The 24,381-nt window shown below is 27.8% G+C and overlaps 1 protein-coding gene across 1 annotated transcript in view; it reads right to left on the reverse strand.

Annotated features, from left to right (window-relative positions):
* Positions 1 to 391: 391 nt before the first annotated feature.
* The window catches only part of LOC100159388 (RYamide receptor-like), an 82,359-nt gene continuing 58,369 nt past the window's right edge, over positions 392 to 24,381 (reverse strand). Inside the window, exons 5-10 of the mRNA XM_016804636.2 lie at positions 24,064 to 24,212; positions 23,694 to 23,815; positions 19,576 to 19,793; positions 3,864 to 3,964; positions 3,701 to 3,791; positions 392 to 1,893 (exon numbers count right to left, since the gene is read on the reverse strand). Coding sequence (XP_016660125.1) covers positions 1,603 to 1,893; positions 3,701 to 3,791; positions 3,864 to 3,964; positions 19,576 to 19,793; positions 23,694 to 23,815; positions 24,064 to 24,212 — 972 coding nt within the window. The 3' untranslated portion in view covers positions 392 to 1,602. The remainder of the gene's footprint in view (positions 1,894 to 3,700; positions 3,792 to 3,863; positions 3,965 to 19,575; positions 19,794 to 23,693; positions 23,816 to 24,063; positions 24,213 to 24,381) is intronic.

Consider the following 24,381-nt stretch of genomic DNA (forward strand, 5'->3'; position numbering starts at 1 on the left):
CAGAAATCGATATATCAGTAAATTTAGTATACGCAATAATTATAAGCTAAATAAATAACGAACAAAGTAAAATTCCTTACGGTAATTCATGGTTCTAGATATATTATAATATATTATATTATATCGTATATTTTATAATGATAAATTATAATGTATTGCAGATATTGTAGTTACATCGTTAAATTAGTATAATAATCATATTATGATCAATATTCAGTTCATGATTATTATTCAGTGTAGGTACCTATAAATATTATGTAGTTAGCTACGTATAATTCACACTTTGATATTATAATATGATATGTTAATACAATCGATTTAAATCATTAAACGCTGGTCTAATATTTCGCCACAATATTAGTAGGTAAACAACTGTAAAGTTTATACAATATTATATTATAACATTTTATTTATATAACTTTTACAAATAATTGTATTCAAGCAGTAAAGGTTTATCTAATATAATACCGATCTATGTCACTATTATAATATCATATGTATTTCAATAGTATAGGGGGTAAAATGAATATTCAGGACAGTAGGTATATAATATTATAACATAGGTAATGTAATATATTTATTTTAATTCACACCAGTAAGTTACCATCGTACATGGACAAATTTATAATACATATTGTGTACTGTAGGGTGACTCATTGAGCATGCTACCTCCGTTTTCCTTCAATAATAACACTTTTTCAAATTAAAATTTTTGAAGCTTTTAAATATACTTGAGGACCATACTTTAAAATACTTCGATTTTTGGAGTTTCTTGTGGTGATACTAACTTTTTTTGAAATGACAATCATCCCATTTTCCCGTAAATTGTTATCAGATAAATTTTTTCTACAAAATATAAAATATAAAATAATAACTCAGACACTCTGCATTCAAATTTTGATATAGATGCATCAATATTTAAATTAAAAAAACACCGGCTGCTGAATAACTCAAAAACCAACATTTTCCTTCTTATTTGAAAGAAGATGTTTGTATAGCCATAGGATACAACGTAAACGAAATAAAGATTTAAATAATTGAAAACATTATGATCCTAGTTAAAATTTTAATACTCATAATTTTATTAAATCCATTATTAAAGAAAAATGGGGGTGTGCATGCACGTAGTGTCCACTCAGCATATTTATTATTAAATTTACAAAAAGGAAAATAATTTCCACCGGTGTTTAACACATTATTATTTAGTATTTACAGAAGTATTGTACAGTAATAATTATATACTTTTGTTATTACATATTACGTAAAACCGTGTTGCTGCATCGTAATAATAATAAATAATGGTATTATAAATTATAATATGTATAGTCGGGCATAGGAGTATTTGGTCTTGCAAATAATTACAAGAACAAACACGGTGACATATTTTTATTATTATTATTATTATTGTCGTATGCATAATATTATAGTCTTATGACGTATACAAAGCTAGATCCTGCTCGGTCATCATCAATTTTCTCGCGGTCAATGCGGTCTACCGTGATATTATTATTATTATCATTATATTGTAACCACAATATCCATGTTAGGTCCGTGGTAGGTACCTAATGATACGTATAGAATCAAAAACCATGACACTTTTTTTTACAGACACAGTTCTTCGAGGTCCGAACGGCTGCCGCACTTGATCAACGTGATCTTGCCCGATTTGCACACGAACATTTCCAACTCGTCCCTTCTAGGCGGCGGACTGTCCACGCACGCGCCGTTCGCCGTCGTCCTGTTCGTGCACCTTGTCGAATATCCTCTTTTCCACTCGGACAACGTGATGGACCGCACCGAGGGTGACCTCCCGTTATTCCCGTTTGATTTTCCGCGAAAACGGCCGCGCCGGAAGTGCCGCAATTTGATGCGGAACTCGCGTTTGAATTTCTCCTGAAACGTCAACATTACGTGACACTCTGTCTATACTCGCCACTCGGTCTATATACTTTGGCCGGCCGAACAAACGGTTTTAATAATAATATATAGCGCCTCCTATCGATAACTCCACAACAATATTATACCATTAGGTATATTCTAGCCTCTAGGTAGATACTGTACTCTTTAACGATATATCGCGGTGATAAAAAAAACACACATATTATATTATAATAATATATCATTCGACTTATCATTTTACACCTGCCGGAGTGTGTACATGTGAATTGATATTTATGTAAATACTCATAAACAATATTAATACATGATAATATGTTTGATTATATTCGGTTTAATGAATTTATTCTGAAGTCGAAATGCGGTTCACTATCAACGTTCGCTGTATATTCATATTATATTATTCTCGTTGGTAGCAGAACGTCTGATGACGAAAGTTTGCCAAGACACCATATAATTAATTGGTATCGAAATCAGACATGCTCACGTGGATTATAAATTCTAGTGCCGAAATGTCTGTTATAACTTATAAGTATTAATGTTTCGTCGATAAAGAAAAAAAATCTTGTTGTGAAATCGCTAAAAATAAATAAACAGCACGGAGTGTTTTAGACCTATAACTTAAAATTAAGCACCTGGAATTATGAAGAGTTTTACATAAACGTTAAAACGTCTTCAATATTAGTCTTCAAGAGAAATTAACGTAAAATAATATATAAATTACTATTAGGTACCTTATAATTGTCAATTAAAAAAATATCTATTAAAATATAAAATTTTAAATTTAACTAGAATCCGTTTATTTATTAATTTTGTTACTCCTTATATATTAGAATAAAAACCAACGTTAAAAATTAAACTTCTTATGAGTAATATCCAGGTATTTAACCCAGATAAAATTAAATAGTTTTTTAATTATTTTTAAATAGTGTTATAAAAAATTAAAATGCTTTTCAATGTTAACAACATTTTCACTCATAAATGTAAAATAATTTATCATAGAATAATATAATTACTTTTGCTTACCTAATTTAATTTATAGTAATATATATATATATATACACTTTTAAATAATTTATCGTATTTATAAGCAATATACTAATATTGAAAGATAGTAAGATTTTTTTAAAAAAAAAGATGCGATATTAAATTATTAGAACATTTAAAAATCAAAAGATTAGGTACGCCACTTGGAGACTTCTCTCTATCATGTCCTTTCATATCTATATAATATGACGTATTAACCACATATTCTAATAGTTATAAGAAAAATTCTACACAAATTAAATAAAGGTCAAATAAATGAAATAATGAATGAAATGAAATTTTTCAGTATTGATTCATACAAATTACAATGAACGACCGAACGGGTTCTATCAAATATTTTTGTAAAGTAACGCGTCATCTAAAAATTAATAATATATTATATTATATTATTATGTTATACAATTTAATATTGATATTTTGTTTATGAACCAACTAAAATGTTACGATTATTTTTCGTTAAGTTATTCAAATGAATAATATAAATTTCTAGGGTGGATAAATAAACGATTAAATAAGAGTTTATTATTTTAGAGTAATTTAATTAAATATTAAACAAATTTGAGAAAAACCATAAAAATATGAAATATTGTCATAATTTAAATAGTTTATCCTCTCGATTAGAGAAATTCATATTATTTATGGAACTAAACCGATATTACAACGTAATATTTCATGTCCTAATACGTTTATAATAATATTTTTCATTATTTTCACTAAAATATGTCTTAACTATCCAATAATAATTAATGGTACTTACGTTGTATATTCCATAGATAAATGGGTTGTAACAGCTGTTGCTCATTGCCAACCAGTCACAACAGAAGAACACGATGTTTATGTAACGGAATCTAAAATAATGTAAATTTCAAAATTACTTGCATATCCAGATATTAAGAACCGATAGAGTAATATTAATTTACTGATTTATTGATGGGAATATATCTTGAAGTACGTTATACGTTTGTAATGGTAACCAACATAAAACGAACAACCCAACAACAATAACTAACATCTTTATGACCTGGAAAAAAAACACCAAGTAGATAAGTACCCATAATTAATTTAGAACTTTTATAGACTTAGCTTGTTATTTTATATAACATAACATTGTGTCAAAATAAAAACAACTACATTTATAAATATATTAATTGGTTATTGTAATTTTTATTTAATTCGAATAATTAACACTAAGATAATATCGAGAAAGAACAATTTCCTAATTTCATTGTTTGCATATTTACATGTTTTAATTCCGTCATTATCTTTTATTATAGGTACTTACTTAATATTAACTTGTTACACAGAAGTAGCGTTAATTATGGTGTAATTGTTAATTTATATTATAATCGTGATAATATTATCTTCATGCATGAGCCATCTATAAGCTACATACCTATACATTCACAAGTATTACTTATGAAATCTACATTTTTTTTTCCCACAAAATAATGTAAAATAATTGATATCTATAGAAAAGCTTTTACCTTTATGAACAATTTACTGCTACAAATGAGATTAGTTGTCGCATAAAGCTATCGAAAATGAAAATATAAACATTCAGTGAAAATTTCATGCATCTACAGTTATTTGTTTTTAATTGCAAAAAAATAGCAAAATCGCTACATGAGAAACCGAGTTAATATCCAATCTTGTAAAAATATGAACTTCAAACGCTCATAAAAATTTAATTTGAGTTGCCTGTAGACATTTTTTTTTTTGATAAAGGTAGACAAACTTATGAGGAATCTTGTATTGCATTTTAAAATCTTAGATTTAAAAAGACAATTCTTATGAATTTCTAACTTAAAATAATTTGCACATTTTTGTGAATTTTGCGTAAGTATTTTGTCAATATTTAAATTTTAAATAATTATAAAAAAAAATGATGACTATGGATTTTTAATATTTATCATCTGTCTTTGAAAAAATATATTAATAAGAGCCTCTATAAAATGTTCAAGATTTTTCACCCAACAAATAAAATGTTATTGATAATTATAAAAGAAAAGACTAAGAAAATAGGAAACTGAAAATGTCCGTAAACAGCTTAAAACAAATCAAAATATTTTGAAAATTTCATCGTTTAGAGAAAATGAAAATATAAACCAGGGAAAGTGTTATGTACATAACACATTAACTACAATACATACGATAATTTGTAGAGTTACACAAAAAACCAAAATCGATTTTGTCGAAAACCAATTTTCCATAAAAATTCCCGTTTTTCCTTAATTTTATGTTGTTTTTCCCGGTGCTTTTGAAAACTATTGGGAATTTTAAATTTTGACATCCCAAATGTACCAATTAGATTAACTTTCCCATAGAACAAGAAATTGTTGAAAAAAATCGAAGCAGTTAGTTTGCCCCAAACGGCGATGACAGACAAAAAAAAAGCACACATCATTGTAAAATCAATACATTCATCGCTCCGCTCAGAACCTAAAATAAGTAGTTCAAATAACATAAACTTAACTATAGTATAGGTACCTATTTGTAATAAAATAAAATACTATCGTTTATTATTAATACTAGAATTGATTAGAGAGCGCACTGTAGTGAACAAAATATGGCATAAAAACATTGTTTCGTAATTATTCAAGTAATACGGCTTATTGAAGTGGTTTACAGTTAACATATAATACCTATTATACAGATTGCAAAAAATATTTTTAACAATCGTAAAAAGCCCGATTTTTGATATTTTTTATAATGAGTAAAATAATTAATCGATAAAAAGTAAAAAAAACTTGTGAATTTAACTTGTTGGTAATTTGGAGGGTCAAAAGTAAACAATTCCTAAAAGTTTTCAAAAGCATCGGAGAAAACACAATAAAAATTAAGAAAAACCTGAGATATTTACTCAAAGCAAAATTTCCAAAAAAAATAACCGTATAGTCACATGAAAATTTAATTTTATGTTTATTTTAGAATTTACTATACACCGTTCAATTTTAAAAATATATATTTATTATTTTTGAGCAGTTTATTTAGGCATCAAAAAATTTTGATTTGAAATTTTTTTTTTGAAATTACAGTCGATAAAAAATATTTCGCTCGGTCAAAAAGCATGAAAATTAAATAAAAAGTTCCTCATAAGTAGTTAGTGGAAACTTATTAAAAAACAACTTTAGCGTAAATCTACAATATTATACTTTTATGAGCGGCTGAAGTAATAATTGCAATACAATTCGTCAAAATCGCGAACATTTGTAAATTTTATTTGAGTTAGATATTCATAAAAAATTTTCTATTTATATCTATGATTTTAAAATCAATACAATATTCCCATAAAATTGCCTACCATTAACAAAAAAAAATTGTTTACCTCAAAGTAAAATTAATTTTTTTGTTCGTTATTGCATGCAGTTAAAATTTTTTCACCATCGTATTTTCAACCGTGAATGAACACATTGTCATCTAATGATTTTCAAATTTTGTTATGATTAAAAAATGAATGACCGAAGATACTTTAAATTATGACTCGTTTTGAACTAATTATATAGATATTTTTAATTTTTTTTTAGTTTATTTTCTATAAATATGTCAATAAATATTTTTCGATTCATATCTAAGATTTTAAAATTTAAAATGAAATTCGTCATACGTTGTAGTAATAGGAGTTAAAAAATATTAAAAATACATTGGAGATGACAGACAGAATAAAACAATACATATTATTATAAAATTATTACATTTTCGGAACGCTTAGATACTAAAAGGGGGAAAGTAGGTATCAGCTTTGCTGTACAGTAGGCTCGACGTAAGCTTTGTTATTAAGTAAGTCACTCGTCACTGTATTTGACGTGTTCAGTTATTGAAATTAATGTTTAAATATATCTGCAGTCCTTACGAGCAACGATTCTGAGCGAAGACAGAAAATGATTCTGAGGTCTGTTCATCAATATTCATTATTACTGCAAGCATATTTTATGATAGGTAGGAAGGTATTTATTACTTATATACAATTGCCATTAAAGTAATTTATTTTATTATAATGCTATATTTTAATATTATAGAATTTATTGTATTATTATAATATAAGTATTTATTTTAATATTTTAATATTTATATCATATTTTATTATCTTGTTACCGCGAAACGGTGTAAATATATTTATGGTATATAAACAGCAGTAGCATAAAATTCATCTAAATGTTTTGATAATGTCATTATGGCATCGTCTGTAAAAAATATAATATAAAAGTATTTCAAATCAACGTGAAAAATATTTTTAAATGCTAATGTTTAGGTACAATAACAAATTTAATTCCTTATTCTTCGTTTACAATATCTAATTTCGTCCAAATTTGAACTTAAAAAATTGAGGCTTTATATTTTTTGGTGAGAAAACCTTTTCTTTTTCTTATGAGAAAATTTGTTTTACATTTTTAAGATTTTTAATAAATCAGTATATTTTTTTTCTATTGAATTCTTTTGAGTTAGTTACACCAACATTTTTGCATAAAAGTTGCCACTTTTTTTTTTGTTTATCTTGACGCTTTCTGAAACAACTTGGAATTTTTACTATCCAAACTGTTATTGACAGACAAAAAAAACACATATCATTGTAAAATCAATAAATTCTTTTGCTCCACTCAGAATCTAAAAAATTTAGTTAAAACATATCTTAACATCGACGGCGTCAAGTAGTTAAGCTATTTTCATGGGTATTTGAACACAGTTTGTTATCATGGTTATGCATTAAATAAACGATTTACTATAATATATGTATCAGAAAAAGCAATCCAACTAATTAATGAAATGTCAAATCACTATTTCAACATACTGAAGATTCTCCGAGTACATTAGCAAGCAAACAATGATATAATTAACCTCCTGAACAACACTTACAAACTAACATGTCACTAACATGGATACCTATCTACATCAGACACAGCAGCGAAACAAGCAATGACTGACCATCGAAACGATTCTACTCTTTTTCAAAGACAATCTCAAAAGAGCAGCTAAAAATACCATAACTGACGCATTACATAATGCAGTAATGCACAATCTGGGGGTCACGAAATTTTATTAGAAGGTCACCAATAATTAGTATATATTACACACTTACATAATGTTGGTAGGAAGGGGGAAATAATTTTGGGGGTCGTGGATTAAAAAAGATTGCGTACCACAGGCCTAAGGAATAGCACTTACTGGGGGACAACAAATTAAGAGAAATAAAACATACCAATAGGGTAGATGGATCAACCCACGAAATTTAACGAGATTCCAGGATATAACACTAACATGCCTAAGGATAATGGCATACCCATAAACATGTCATGTATAAAACAGAGCCTAAACCATGCTCTATTTGCGGTTCTGTAATTTCCATAAAACACCTACTACTATAGAATGTTGTCAATTTAATGAAGAAAGATCCAAATTTAACATTCCAAATAACCTCTCCAAATGCCTCAACAATGAACCTCTAAACATCTATAACTTACTGAAATTTATCAAAGACACCAATTTATAGAAAACCATATTATCAGAACAAAATCATATAGACACACCTATTCACTTTTAATTTATTGTATGACATAATTTTTAATTGTACTTTCTCACATATTTAATCGATTTATATGAAAAAAACAAACTATATTCATAATGTAAAAAAAAAAACCCATTTAATACACTATTAACGGCAAATGGCCAATTCAACCGTGGTCTTTTATTTATAATAAAGAAAATATATATATATCTTTTTTTTGGTACCGTTACATAGGAACTGAACTGTTATTAAAGGAATGCAGGTGGGACGTGTGCCGACTTACTAACCTTTCTACAGTTGAACAATTGGATAATATTTCATTATTTATATTTTATTTTTGTCAGTGGTTCAACGACAAATCCCCTAGGATGACCGTGGTCAATCTATTCGCGAGCCAGCTTGAAAGTACCGCACTAGCTTCACGTTCACAGAAACCATCCCCTTCGCACTATATATGTAGTATGTACCTATCTATCTGAGATTGTGTATTATGAAAATTAATATATAATATGTTTTATACATAATATAATATATTAATGTATATAATATTGGTACATTTGGGAGGTAAACAATTATCTGACAGCTTAGAATTATTTTCACCTACAATGATTTTAGTGACTTACCCAATGACTAGTTAATCAGCCGACACCTGTAGGTTAGTTTTTACAACTTTCCTCTTTTTATATAATGGATATATAAAATCTTGTAACAACAAACAGCTCACCAAATTATCATGAAAATGTGTAAGAATGGAAAATATTAATTTTTTTGAAATATTTAAAGTATGTGAGCTTGCCGAAATACCTATTCCGTTTCAATTCTACACTGAAGTATGCAGTTATTGACTGTATAGATTCAGATTTTGAAACTTTGTATATTTATAGTATTTGATAAAGTATGTTAAATATGCAGTAAATTGTTACCATCGTGGCTTTTAACAAATTATTTGGCTCAAAAAATCAATTTACAATTTAAAAGAATGTCGATTACGATAGAACTGTTGTAACTTGTAAGAATGATTATGTGATTTGTGATTTTGAAAAATGTAGGACCTTTTATACAAATAAATTTATGTTTTATTATTAAAAGTTGGTTAATTTTTTTTTTAAACTTCTAAAATAATTGAAAAATATGATTTGTACTCAATAAACTATAAATGGCTACTTTATACAATTTTTTCAATTATAAATAGAGCTACCTACATGAAACTGTTTAATACATTGATTATTTTAGTAACCAATGTTTTGTAATAAGAGTAAAAAATAACATAATATTGCACTATTTCAATCCATGTTCTTATAGATTATTTTTGCAATAAAAAATATAATATTTGATTTTATAATTTATACATATCATAAACAGATTAGTTAAAACCACAACTTAGTTTAGCATTTTTAACGAGCAATGGACATGTATGTCATGTACTTTGTAAACCCACATAATAGTACTCGTTATTATAAATGTATTTTACGCCCCTATGATAGGTACCTAATAACAGTAATATGTTTTTATTTTTTCATCCGAATGCAGTTTGAACTAAAACAAGTATTTTTAATTTTATAGTCATTAGTCATTACTCATAATAATAAACCAAGCTCAGCTTACTAATTTTCTTCAAATACAATTGTTAATTAATAATTTAAATGTATTATAATAATAAAACTATAACATTCATCAGTGTGATTTGTTGTTACAGTGTAAGTGAAGCACGGATTTTGTGTTAGGTCATATTTAAATAATAATACGATTGAAACGAGAGAGTTATTAATTCTAAAGGTGCATTTTTGTTGAATATTTAACTATTTTACTAACTATTTAACTAACTTTTATTGAAAGAATTGCTAATTATTAGTACTTATTTAGCTGATTGAAGTATTGACACTGCAGCGATATCTACAGGTTAGCTATTTTTGAATTCTCTAGTAGGGTTTTCAAGAAAACATAACGGTACCATCAAAAACGTTGAATATATTTTGAAAAATGAGTTTTCAATTTTCTTTTGACCTTTTTTTGGGATAAAATGTACCCATTATTTTTATAATTTATTTATTGCTCTAAAATTGTTATGATGACTGTCCCTGTTGCAGCGAGCGCTGTGTAGGACAATAATCACTGTTATATATATTGCTTATGTCTGGTTATTATATTATTATAACATAGAATAATATATTATTTTAACAAATTTATTGAATTAACAAACATTATTGAAAGCACGAGCCATGTGGATATTTTACAGAGTACAGGAAACTTATAATGTGTATAAAAACATAATCTAAAATAATAATAATAATAACGTTAATAATTGTTATCATTACAATCACATTTATCGTTTATGGATGATACACGTCACAAGCAGGGGCTTCGATTCAGTTTTAAAAGGGAGGGGGGGCAAAAGTTTTGACCAGCCCATAATAAAACTGAAAAAAAACCTCTCTTTAACAATTACATTTACATTACATTATATTACAATTACAATTTACAATTACATTTTTATCTCAATACAAATAGCTTTCTTATATCATTATTTTTATACTTACATAAGTATTATTTTAAGAAACAACAATGACTAATTAATAAATATATGTATATGTATGGAGACAAGATGAATACCTAAATATATTATCTATATTAGCTACTATAATATGAAGACTTATTTTGAGGGGAATTTTATCCCAATTTATGTCCTATTTGTGCCAAATATGTATGGAGAATATGAATCTCATGAATCATGTTTGCGGGCTTAAACTAGCCCGACAGCGGCCCGCCAATGTCTACCGCAAATGACGCCTCTGTTTTGATATTATCTTATAATACAGCGTTTCCCAAACTATTCTTTCGCTGGACCCCATAGAATATAGAAAAAAAATTTGTGAATCCCGTAATACAAATAACCTAACCTAACAATAAAACAATAATAAATAATAATAATTCACGGACTCCCTTCGGCATACAACCCACAAGCGGACCCCATAGGGGTCCACAGATCACAGTTTTGGAAACACTATTATAATATATTGAACACATACAAACAATTTTTAACCATTATTAATTTGTTAATTTAATTTTAATTTTCTACATGTATGAAAAAAAATGACTGTACTAGACCTATGTTTTATTTAATGTAATCAACAAAATTGTCAAATTTATTGGTAAGACACGGTAAGCCGGTAGGTCACTTTTAGATACTACTAATTTAACTTGGAAATTTAGTAGTTATGGTTAAATTTTATTTAGCAGTGATATGAATCATGTTTACGGGCTTGTGGCTCAAAACTAGTCCATATACTCGGCCCGACAGCGACCCACTAATGACAAGGGGTGGGCTACTACCTACTCACGCTCAATGATACCACTGGTTACTAGTTTATTGATCGATACCAATTGGACTTGGAAAATATCTTAGACAGATTTCTTAGGTATAATATGAATAGCCAAAACATTTTGAAGATTGGTTACTTACTATAGTCTTGGTAATTGGTTATAATTTGTTGGTTGGTCGTAACACACTAATACCACTCAAAAATCTTAGAAACATTTACTTTGTACAATTATTGTTATAAAAGTGTAATAAATAAAATAATACCACGCTAGCTAACTGGTACCTTATCTTAATATCTTAATCATCATCTAATCATTTTTATTCATATTTTTAATGTTGAAAACAAACGATTGATGGGCACGCAAGAATTTATATTTTGTAATTATATTTATATTATAAAATACATATAAGATTATGTTAGATAAAAAAAAAACAAACCATAAATGAGAAGTGAAATGAAAATAAATATTTTATAACCTATTTAAAATTTGAGATTTTTATATTACGAACTACTTACTATAATTATATGAGACTTTTCGACAAATTCATTGCCTGAAATTGTTATATAATGCATATGAGTTATATACGCATAAACATATTCGATAGAAATCCTAATTGGAAATAATTAATTACAAATTTCTTATAAATATTTTATAATATTTTTTATTTATTTTATTTATTTATTTGAAATACACGCCCGAGGACATTTAGTACAGAATTATTAAATATTTACAAGTTTGATAAAAAAAATATGCATAAAATAGTTGTCTAACTATAAATACAACGATATTAAGTAAATAGATTTTCACTCTGGTTGAATTAGTTAGTATACAATATATTTAAATAGAAAAAATGGTTAAAAAGAAAGTATATTAATTTGGATCGCTTTTTGAGAGGAATGAAAGATATCCAATTTGTTTTGTAATTTGTTAGAGACTAGTGCTCTGTTAATAGGGGAAAAAAACCGTATAGTGTTCTATGAATAGAATAATAATTATATAATATTTTAGAGTTTTAGACTGCTTCTATCAATTATCAAATGATATTGAATTCGATTCAAAACAATGCTTTTGGTTTATTGTGTAATTTCGTTGCTACGCCACTCTTAATTGGTTTTTTTCCTCCAAGCTATTATCGGACATTTTCTTTCAATGTTAATAATAATAATAATAATATAACTAGTAACAATAATGGTAGGTATTTATAGTATAAAATATAATATGAGGTAAACGAAAAAAAGTCCGTTTTTATGAACATGCTTATGTATTTTTTTTATATTAGTGAATTTTAATGAATAGTACCTATACACACGTTTTGTTTTCAACGGGTTTTTAATATTTGTACACATTCTTGAACTTACCTAATATATTTTCATAGATGATAGAAGTATATAACGTATAACCCTAAAACCTCCTAAAAAAGGTAGGTATATGATTTATACTTTTATGTTGATGACCATTATTGTTGTTTGATTTTCTGCTATACCCAACCTAATTGAATATAAAGCTAGTATAACATAGCTATTATTTCCCCATAATTAATTGTACCCAATCTATATTATACATGATTGTTTAAGTTTATTTAATTGTGCATAAAGGGTCTAAATTAAGTTTAAATTTCAAATCAAATTATTGACGAACATTAACTACCTACTTGAAAGTCCGAACAATTGCAATACAAAAGCAATATGGTATCTATATGACGATTTGTACGATGGCTACACTCTATTCTTACTCCATAGTCCATACGCGACACTATACGAAATAAGGACCATTGTTTGGTATCCCTTTTTCATCTGTCGAGTCACGTTATACTCATTAGTCGTTATCAATAAAATACAGCTATTATCATATAATATAAAGTAATATAAGAAGTTAATGGTACGATAGAAATAAAAAAAAACTATAGTACATTGTGTAATAAATGAAAAATTTAGGGATGAGAGGGGTAGTGCAGATCTTCTAGCCAATGACATACAACGGCGAAGAGGTTTGTTAAAGTCTCAGTGAGAGTCGCATTTAATGTTCAGGTAGTTATTGAGGAAATCTATATTTACTGCATGCTTGGGAGTTAAAACCCAAATTGTGTATAGAATTGAAGAAAAATCATAATAGGGATTTTTAACATATACTTATAGCAAACATTAAAAATTTTAATTGAATACGTTAAACAAGAGCTGGAAGAAGTAGAGGGAGATATCATCATAACAGGACCATGCACGATTGGTCTTAGAAGTGCGCATGTGAGGCTTTTCAGGGAGGCAGACTCGTAACTTGTTTAATGAAACTAAGCGTTTTAAGTACTTTGCAGCAAGCAATTTCAATTATTAATAGGTTGGCAGTTGGAATAGCACCAAGTTCACAAACAGATTTGACTATGATAGGTGTGATGGCGTTAGGTTTTAACTGTGAATGAATTACATAAAATTGAAAGGACTCCAACTTCGGATAATTGTGTTAAAGTGGCATTAAAAAAGTGCACCTTAAGAGTTTGATATTTTTGATATTTTTTTTTGCTGCAAGAACAACTCTTTTTGGATTTTGTATTAAATTGGTCTTGGCCAAGCAAAAAAAAGTTGTCGATATAAAAAAAAAATAACTTAATAACTAAATCCATTGTATAGTCATACAATGGATACAAATGCGCAGAATTTGAGAATATCTAGTATAATATTATTATTATATCAGACAATGTTATGTTATTCAGTCGTAACAATTTTATTCTATTTTTACATGAAAATTATGTTCGGTGGTAGTGTACAACTACACTATAGACATTACACACCACTATACCAGTAACTTATCTTAAGCTCGAGTAATAACTACTACTTTGAATCGAAACTACTATCATAATGTCATACGCAATTAATCATAAAATAATACAATAATTATTATTATTACAATTTAAACAAAGAAACCAATAGAGTTATTTGTGATATTATCGATTTTTTAGATAACGATATGAGCCTTACCAAATGATGTGAGACGTTTTACTTGTCCAATAATCCATCAAGGAATTTAACCTAACCATACAATAATAATATTATTATAGTGCTCAACTCCATGTGGGGTCTTCTCATAAAACCTAAAATAATATTATCATACTGTCGTATACCACTGACAGTAATTTACAAATATTTTATAAGTCATGGGCAGTATTGTAATAATAGTATGGGTTTGATTTTTGCAAAGTAAGTTATTATTGTAGGCCAGGTAAATGTAGCAAATGTGCTGAGAACACACAATAATTATTATATTTTGACCATTGATTTTGATTCGTGACAAATACGTGGGAGTCACGCTCTTGTCGTCGTGGAGTTCGGTAAGAGTGTGTGCGCTGACAAGTAGTGATCGTAACACGGACGATTGAATTATTTTATGTTTGTTTTAAATCCATAATAAAACACGTGTTCCCCCCAAAAATCGTGTTAAATTGTATTAATTAACAGTGTTGACCCAATTGATTTCGGAGAGAGTCATTAGGTTAGAGAGTACGAGCAGGGTAAGGCGATAGCACCTTTAGTACGTGTCACCCTCGATATAAATGATACGATAATATTGTACGCTGACCAGTTATAATGTAGTTGGTTACTTATTTTTTTTTTACTTGAACAATGTTTATAGATTAAACAATTAAATATACGTTTTATATAATATAACAATAGGTTCTATCTATAATGTATTCAAAAACTCAATAGACGAATGCATAAATAAGTACAGAATAATTTATTTCGACAACATTCATTTGAATAAATTTTGATTTCGTTCTTATTAATATTTGACAAAACTTTCTGCTTCACAAGCTATTGTTGGTAAAAAAGAATATTTTTTTTTTCGAAACTAAAGTTTGTATCCGAACAGGTTGTACTCATTGAATACATTCAATGCCTAGTTGAAAATATAGTGGTAAAAATACTTAAAATTTAAAAAAAATCAGATCATTGGTAATAAATAAATCATTTTATTATAAAATATGGTATGTATCAAAATATTACACATTCATCCAACAACAAGTAGGTACCTCATATTTTATACAAATATGCATAGTTCGGTTTGTTTTGCGTTAACTGAATGTTATTATTTATTACTTTTCGTTATATTATATTATATACCAATAGTTGTTTGAAAACAAAATATATTGGTTTAATATTTCCATGTATCTAGTATTATAATATATGTATTGTAAACAGCTCGTGTACTAAAAGTAAATCGAACCCTGTAAACAATGAGATTTTAAATTTTACATGATACGGTATAAATTATTTTCTTGAGGCATAAAAAATGATTTATTGTCAAAAGTGTACACAACTTATCTTTGCTAAAATGTTATTAACGTTTTGAAGCGGTAGTTACAAATTTATATTAAAACCATATATATCTACCCACAACAGCTATAGGTGCTTCAAGAGCGTTCATTGTCTGTAGCAGTATTAAAATGAATGACATCAAAGGGCTATCATTTTAAACGAGTATGTAATCGCAGTAATAGCACACTCCAGTTGCGTTGAATTAAATTTAAATTGGTGCGGAGGAACCTAAAGTATAGCCCCAATCATTACCGTGTCATATCCATATATAAAGATGCAGTTAGCTATCAAATTATATACGTACACGTACAAAAACGCACTAATTAGGTTATATTTGTTGTAAATATAATAAATCGTGACTTAACCACCACCCATTCTTCCTGAATATCTATTGTCGAGCAATACTTCACCCTACCACTATAATAGTTATATTATATCATATTGTTGTGAAGGATGTATCGCATACTAAGTAATTGAATTTTTTATTTAGAAAAAGGTGTTCAGTCATAATTTTTCAGAAAGTTATTTAATTTTTTATAAAAACATTATCTTCTGTGTCTAGAGAGCGAAAGTGTAGTAGGTAATTATCGTATATACGGATCGTAAACTTTTGAAAGGAGTCAAACTCGTATGATAGTTTGTGGTATATACTATTATTATGCCAATTCAATCATTTAGTTTATACATTTTATGAATAGAGTGCTAAGTGCTGGGATAGTTTTTTAAATTCTAAGCGGAACGATAAATTAATGCATTTTATTTTTAATTTCTCGAAGGTTTTATTTTTTTTTACTTCTTTATTTTACTTCTTTCATTAATAATCAATTCTGATATATATCACGTTACGTGTATAATATAGAAAATATTGGAAAATATAAATGAGACTCTGTCGTGGCGGCATATTTGTCGACGTCCTCATCGATCCACTTATAAGTGCATCGAGGTTAAATTGATATTGTGGCTCAATGTTTGCGCGTCACTCTCATTCAATTCCAACACCATTCGTAATTTTTTAATTTGATTCTCTATAATATGCATTTCCTACTTCATCATATTTAGAATCAACTCCCTCGTGCTGAAAGTGGCGGGACTTGTCGACTCACACGATGCATTGTTATATAAACTTAAAGCTGCAGTAGCTAAATAAAAATAATGTATCTGATTTTCTCCTATTCAGATAATAAGATATAATTAAACGACACGAATGTGTCAAGAAATTATTGTACTTAAATTAATGCGTCTAGCGTCTATAATAATATGATTATTATAATATTAGACCCATATACTTATTGTATTATGGTGTTTTTAAAATAGTTAATTCCTATGAATTACAATTTAAATAGTTATATTTTATTATATTTACTAAATCAGGAAAAATACTTTTTAATTATTCTAAATCAAAGTAATTTTATTCACTGATATTTGAAACACAATAAATTTTCATACATCGTTTATCATAATTAATTAATAAAACAATAAAGTTAACTTTATCAAAAATGTCTGAATATTTTAATCATTTAGCTCTAGGCTCTAGCACAAATATTACGATTTAGTTTTAATAAAATATTATTTTAAATAAACTATATTTTTATGGTTTAAGAAAATGTAGAAAACTACTGCATAACTTATCTTTTGTATGTAAATTGTTGTAATTCCTAAACTAAATTAAATTGTTAGCAGAAATAATTATAATTTGATTAACCTACGAAAATTGTAATACTTTACTCAACAATCAACTAGGCTTCAATTATTTAGTCTAAGTACGTAATATTTGTGAATGGAAATGTACCGAAGGCCATTTATTTATAAACAAAATATAAAAATAAACACAATTTCTCATCTTGCTTCCACTCGGCACCCTTCTATCAAAAACATGAGAGAAATAAAAAAATATTTGTTCAATTTACTCCAAGGATTACGAACAGTCAAATATATTATACCATTAATAAACAAAAATGACAGGAACTTAATAGTGTAAGGATTACTCAAAATAAATTATATTTATATCGTTTACCTGTTACCACTTATTTAAATCTTCCAAAATCCCTTCTACTATAAAAATTATCCCCAATACTCAGAAACAATCTAATTTACCACAATTCTGTCCATTATAGTTTAAACTTAAATTTAAAAATGCTTATACAATTTTTATATTGGATTTCATGATATATCTAAGTCTCGTAAGATAGGTACTCGTACATGCATACTGGAGAAACTACATCTGACCCGACTAAAGTAGGTCAGACGGTTGCATGATTCATTAACATAATATTATCAACCCATAATATAAATACTTTTCCTCTTCTGTTTTTTCGCGTGAAATTTCGCAAAAAAAACAAAGGCAATTTTAATCTATCTTTATTTTCCGGTTGGTATTGTAATTAAAATTGAAAAACCAAAGCCCACAGGAACACAATTCTTAATGTGGCCATTATCCGTAAGTACTGTGAAATATATCGTGGGTCGAATATAACTTAGAACTAATGCAATAAACCATCATGAATGATAGTTCAATGATTTCTAAAAATGTTGCTCTATTATTTATAATAATCTAACTTTCAGGTATTTTCGTTATATAAGATAAACTTTGTCTCATATTTAATTATATTTATTTTCCTTCATGCAGATACCTCATACTTTAGATTTTTATATTATAAACATTTACATTTTTTACTACATCTAAGATTTATAATCGAAAGAACGCTTTGATCTTCAATTCGGAGGGTTGCTTCTGATAGAAAATTTGATATGGTATTTTTGAGAGGTCAAAATTGAAAACTCCCAGCTATTTTCAAAATAATCGGAGATGAGCAAAAATAAAATTAAGTTTTTGAAAAATTTGATTTAATACTTTTTCGGCTTAATTGAAAAACGAATAGCCATTGTTTCGTATCCAATGATGTACCGATTATCATTGAATTCATATTGAACACGTTCATGATCCATTACAGTGACGTAATCAATACGAGGTACACTTGACTCCTATATTATCCAATTGTACAGCACAGCGGTTGCCTACTTTTTCCCTCCAACTTTTTAAAGTTAAAACACAATTAACTAACTAAAACGAAAATATATCGTAAAAACGTTAATGAATAACTGTTTTGCATACGTCTGAAAGAGAAAAGTATAAATATATGCACACAATTTTTTTGTCGTGTAAATAATTATAGAGATTCGAGAAGTTTGATTCGTGAAACTTTTTCTCAAACGCGTATAACAGTGATTTTCATTGTACTCGATAACTTTTGAAGAGCGGAGTAGGCGTAATTTCCGGAGATCGATAAACCGTGACATTATCAGCAATACCGGCTGGTGTTTGCAGAATTACAGCCGCTGATAATACACGGCTGGTATAATAATATTATTATCATTATTGACTAGACGGAGTCAATCGACGGGACCAGATAATAATATTATCATCGTGATATTTTATATATTATTATTCAGTTATATAATATTCTATGACAATAATATTATTTTGTTATTAATGCGTCGGGCACGTACTTTTTTCTTGTTCCTCATCAGATTCGCATCTCTGCTGTCCTGCGCGTTTCCCGGGGCGTGTGAGCCCCACAGCCGTAACGCCATTCGCATATACACAACCGTTATGATGACGACGGGCACCAGGTACTGGACGAACAGAAGTGTGAGCCTGTAGAACAGCATGGTGCGCTCCGGGAGCCGGACGTTGTAGCAGAACGGTTTCACCAACTTCCGACCGTCTGCAAGATATTATTATGATAAAATTATGATATGATAATAATATGTAATATATGTATATATAGACACACACAAAAGGCGATTCTTTTAAAAGTAAACATTGATTTTCTTGAAAAGTGTGGGTACGTATTTCTTCGGGAAGTAATTCCAATTATTATTCGGTACATGGGTTATCCCACCAAATGTCCGAGCCACTATAATAACACAGCGAGTATATCGATCTCATCGAAACTTTAGAAACTACCTGAATTAACCCAATTAACTATGACGTGCTCGTTTGATATTTTTGTGTATTGAAATTATTAGAAATATAATCTACCACAGAATATGAAATTAAAAATATATGCTGTAACTTGAAAAAGTTAAAAAGTTTAGTATAATTTGTACATTTTTTAAAAAAATTGTCTTGCAACGACTTCTAATTATATATAAAAAATAATTCCAAGACTGTTAATACTTTTCGTAGAACTACTGATTATCTTTTTCCTTTAAAATAATCAATATATTGTATATATTATCCTATAATACCACGTGTGTCTGTGTGTGAGCGAGAGTTCGAGACTGAAAAAGGATCATATATTATAAGTTATAACTATTGTCGAACTGAAATTTTTCGATTTTCTGTGAAACAGCGTGACTCGATATAAACTTCAAATATTTATATTTTCATACTTCAGTCGATTTCTGCAAACGCCATCAGCTATACAATGTAATTCTTTCTCTTCATTAAATATTAACTAACGGATTTATTAACGGATTATCGTGATTTTAAATTTCGTTGTGCTTAGAAAATTAAATAGATTTTGTTGAAATTATTTGTTTTATTATGATATTATATACCGACAAAAATAAAATATGTTTCTCCTAATTTCTAATGCGTAATAAACTGTTCATTTTGGAATGAAAAAAAAAACCCCAATGAATTAATCTAGCACATTATTTGAACGAAATGTCGACGTTTTTGCTCAACTGCGAGCTCATTAACTATCTATTTTTTATTTATAATGATATGAAATCAATAACTTCAAAATTATAGTCGCCTGTGTCTACGCCGACTAAAATAATCAAACGCCAATATTGATCGCATATTTGATATTTTTATGTATTATGTGTGTTTACTACTTAGTTTAAAATAATCACGAGGTTACAAAATATACATATAACTTATAACCCATCATAACGTATAAAATGATGCGCTCATTGACCGTGCGTATGTTCCCAACTAGTCTATACGAATATATTATGCCTAGAGATGTAAGCTTGAAAATTTTTTTTTTCATTGAAAATTCTGAAAATTTTCAATTTTTTTTGAAAACTTGAAAATTTTGAAAATTAATTTTTTTTTGTACTTTTCTTAAATCAATTAATTTTTAAGTTTGAATAAAATTTTAAAATAATTTATAAAATTACTGTTTCATTTTTGTTTACATTGTAACAAGTAACGTCAGAATCAAACAAAACAAAATAATAAAAATAAATATAATTTGGGTAAAATTGAGGAAGTGACTCAAACAATAAATTACATCCGTTCAAAATTGAAAAATCAATAATTGTAACAAACGATTATACACTCATAATTTATACTAAAGTAAAAATACAAAATTTTTAATAAAAGATAAAAATGCACATTTCTATACTATATATATTGAATGATTTGTATTTTTAATTTACTATATTATGTTCATTAGAATAATACCAACATTGTATTAAAATGGGTAAATGGTAATGAAAGTACATATTTTAAAATATAATTATGAAGGTTAAATATACTACAACTATATAATATCAAAAGATTTATTTGATAAGAAATTAATATGATAAATTTTCACCAAAAAAAGTTTTCATGAAAATTTACATCACTAATTATGCCAACCGGCGTGTTAGTTTAATTATATTTCGTATTAATAAAATATGTTGGACCACGAAATGTGTATGAAACAATGTAAATTGTAAATTGCGTTCAATGCATGCGTGGCCACATTCTGTGAACAGTAAATGATCATTAGCCTTACGGAGGTATGTGCGACATTGCATATTATAGACTACATACGTCATTCATTCCACAAAATAAGTCCTTAAAATTGTATTACGCGTCGTTTGTACAACCACGTTTTTGCTCTTCGTGCCTCGATGGCTTTAATGTTATTGTATTTTGTAATAGGTGACAATGTGGAGATTTTACAACATCTTTACATTGTTTCGATGTGAATTGTTTTTATATAATATAAAAATAATAATATGTTTATTTAATTTAAAAACATTTTTCGAACATAAAAGCTTAAATAATATTTAGGAAAAAGCATCTAAATTATTCCACTTGACCCGAATCCCCGAAGTCATTATTTTTCCAGAATTATTTTTTAAAAAAGAAAAATAATAAAAGTAAATAGGTAACACGTATTTTTAATAACGATGGCAAAAATCATTTCAGTATATACATTATACATTATTAATACAAGTTTAATGTATATAACATGTATATAATATAACAATAATAAGTATTTATGATATTTAATTCAGATTACAAGGAAGGACATTTTTACATTTATCAAAAAATAACAATATTATTACTCATTAATATTAATTTATAAAAATTAAAATTAAAGAACATATTTTATTTATCAAGTGTTGGAATAAAAATTGCGCAAAATTAAGGGTTTGAAATATTATGATTTATTGACAATTATAAATTATGCAGTTCTAATAATCAATATGCTTTAAGTTCTGTTAATAAAACAATAGTAGTTGTAGTGGCAGTGACGGTAAAAGCCTGTTAACGTCCAATTCTAGAATGCCCTACATTCAGGAAAATTCAGAGGAGCAACTAGAATTTTTACTATAAAACTAATATAATTCCAACTGTAATTACACCAATAATATATTATCAAGGAGTTACCTATCGATTTATAGTATTCCATAACATTATAAATTATTTGAAAATTCAGAAACAACAGTTAAAGATAATAAATATTTATGACGGGCTATCCCTTAATTATGGCCCTTTGACACTTATTGATAAAGAGCCTCGTGTCCCCGTAGTTCAAGGGCCTACTCTCCTACAGGACAGTAGGTCAGTGGGCTAGTACGCCCCTGTGTAGTGCTACTATTGTTTTCAACTTTTTAGAACCTTAAAGTGAACATATCATTATAATTATTTTTTAAATGTATTATTAATTCATCATTGTGTATCACGCGTAAAGTTGAAAACTTAAAGAAATCCATAATAAGGAAAAACGTAAAAAGTTATACAGAATTTAAAATGTTTTAATGATGTGTGTGCTAGTAATTTTAATTCTATCAATATAGATTTTTGGTAATTTAAATAATTGCATTTGACATGTTTACTAGATAATATTATAGAAATTGTTTTATTCACTTGATTATATGCATGGCGATGTGTGTATGTGCGTGTCTTAAAAACCACACATTTACTTGCTGTACAAAATAATTTTCGTGGGTAACTGTTTACATAATACTTAGTATTTAATTTTCATATTTGTCCCTTTTTAAAATATTTAATCCAATAACATACTCCCTAATTTAAATTCAAATATTATTAGTTTACAATAATAATAATAATAATAATATGTTGAATAAAATAATTTACAATATTATATCCATGGTTTATGTTTTTTGTGTTTGTAAAATTCATGTCCGATGGATTTTAATCCAACACAATATAATTTTAATAAAATTGATTATTGACATGGTATCTATTTAGCACGATTAAATAATGAGATAATATTATGTACTTTGACTGTTATAGTTGTTGTAGTCGTAGTGTACATTGTGCTACATAAACCGGAAGCATTCGTGATGCGGGGCGTTTAGAAACTGTTTGAAGAAAGAGCACGGTTGCAAAAGAAAAGGAAATTTTTAGTATAAATAAAATTACTACTGACCTCTATCTCCGTATTCGATAAATTGCACCCTGAGAGCAATAGCCATTGGCGTCGCAAGCGCAAAAGCTATCACCCAAATGGCGGCTATTGACATTTTTGCTCGGAATTTCGACGGTATTGCGCTGTTAACAATATACGAAATAATAATAATAACAATAATAACACTACTACTAATAATAATAATAATAATATTAAATAAATCATAATATTACAATACTGTAAGTTAACACACAACAGCAACTATTTATATATTATTATTATAAATGTCAACATAACGTAATAATAATTATTACAACTGTGGTCGGCTGTTGTTGTTGTGTTAGGTATAATATGTTTATTTGTTTCACCGGGAAACACAACTAATACTAACCTGAGCGGACTGAGAATAGCTCTGTGCCGGTCAACTGCGATCGCGGTCAGGGTGAAAATGCTCACGTTGACTGAAAGCACTTGTACGAACGGACAGAACGGACACATTAGAGCCGGTAAATTCCATCGTTGCAACAGGGCGGCCTGAAACTTAAATGTTACCACAGTATTTCAGTATAATATTAAATTACAAAATAAACCATGTGAAATGAAGATATATGTTTCCCCCCCCCTTAAATGCCCGGGCATCGGTGAGCAGTATCTAGATAATATAATACCTACCTAGACAAAGTTTCGAGATGAAAGATTTCGATTCATG

This window comes from Acyrthosiphon pisum, chromosome A2, assembly GCF_005508785.2.
Source record: "Acyrthosiphon pisum isolate AL4f chromosome A2, pea_aphid_22Mar2018_4r6ur, whole genome shotgun sequence".
Taxonomy (NCBI): domain Eukaryota; kingdom Metazoa; phylum Arthropoda; class Insecta; order Hemiptera; family Aphididae; genus Acyrthosiphon; species Acyrthosiphon pisum.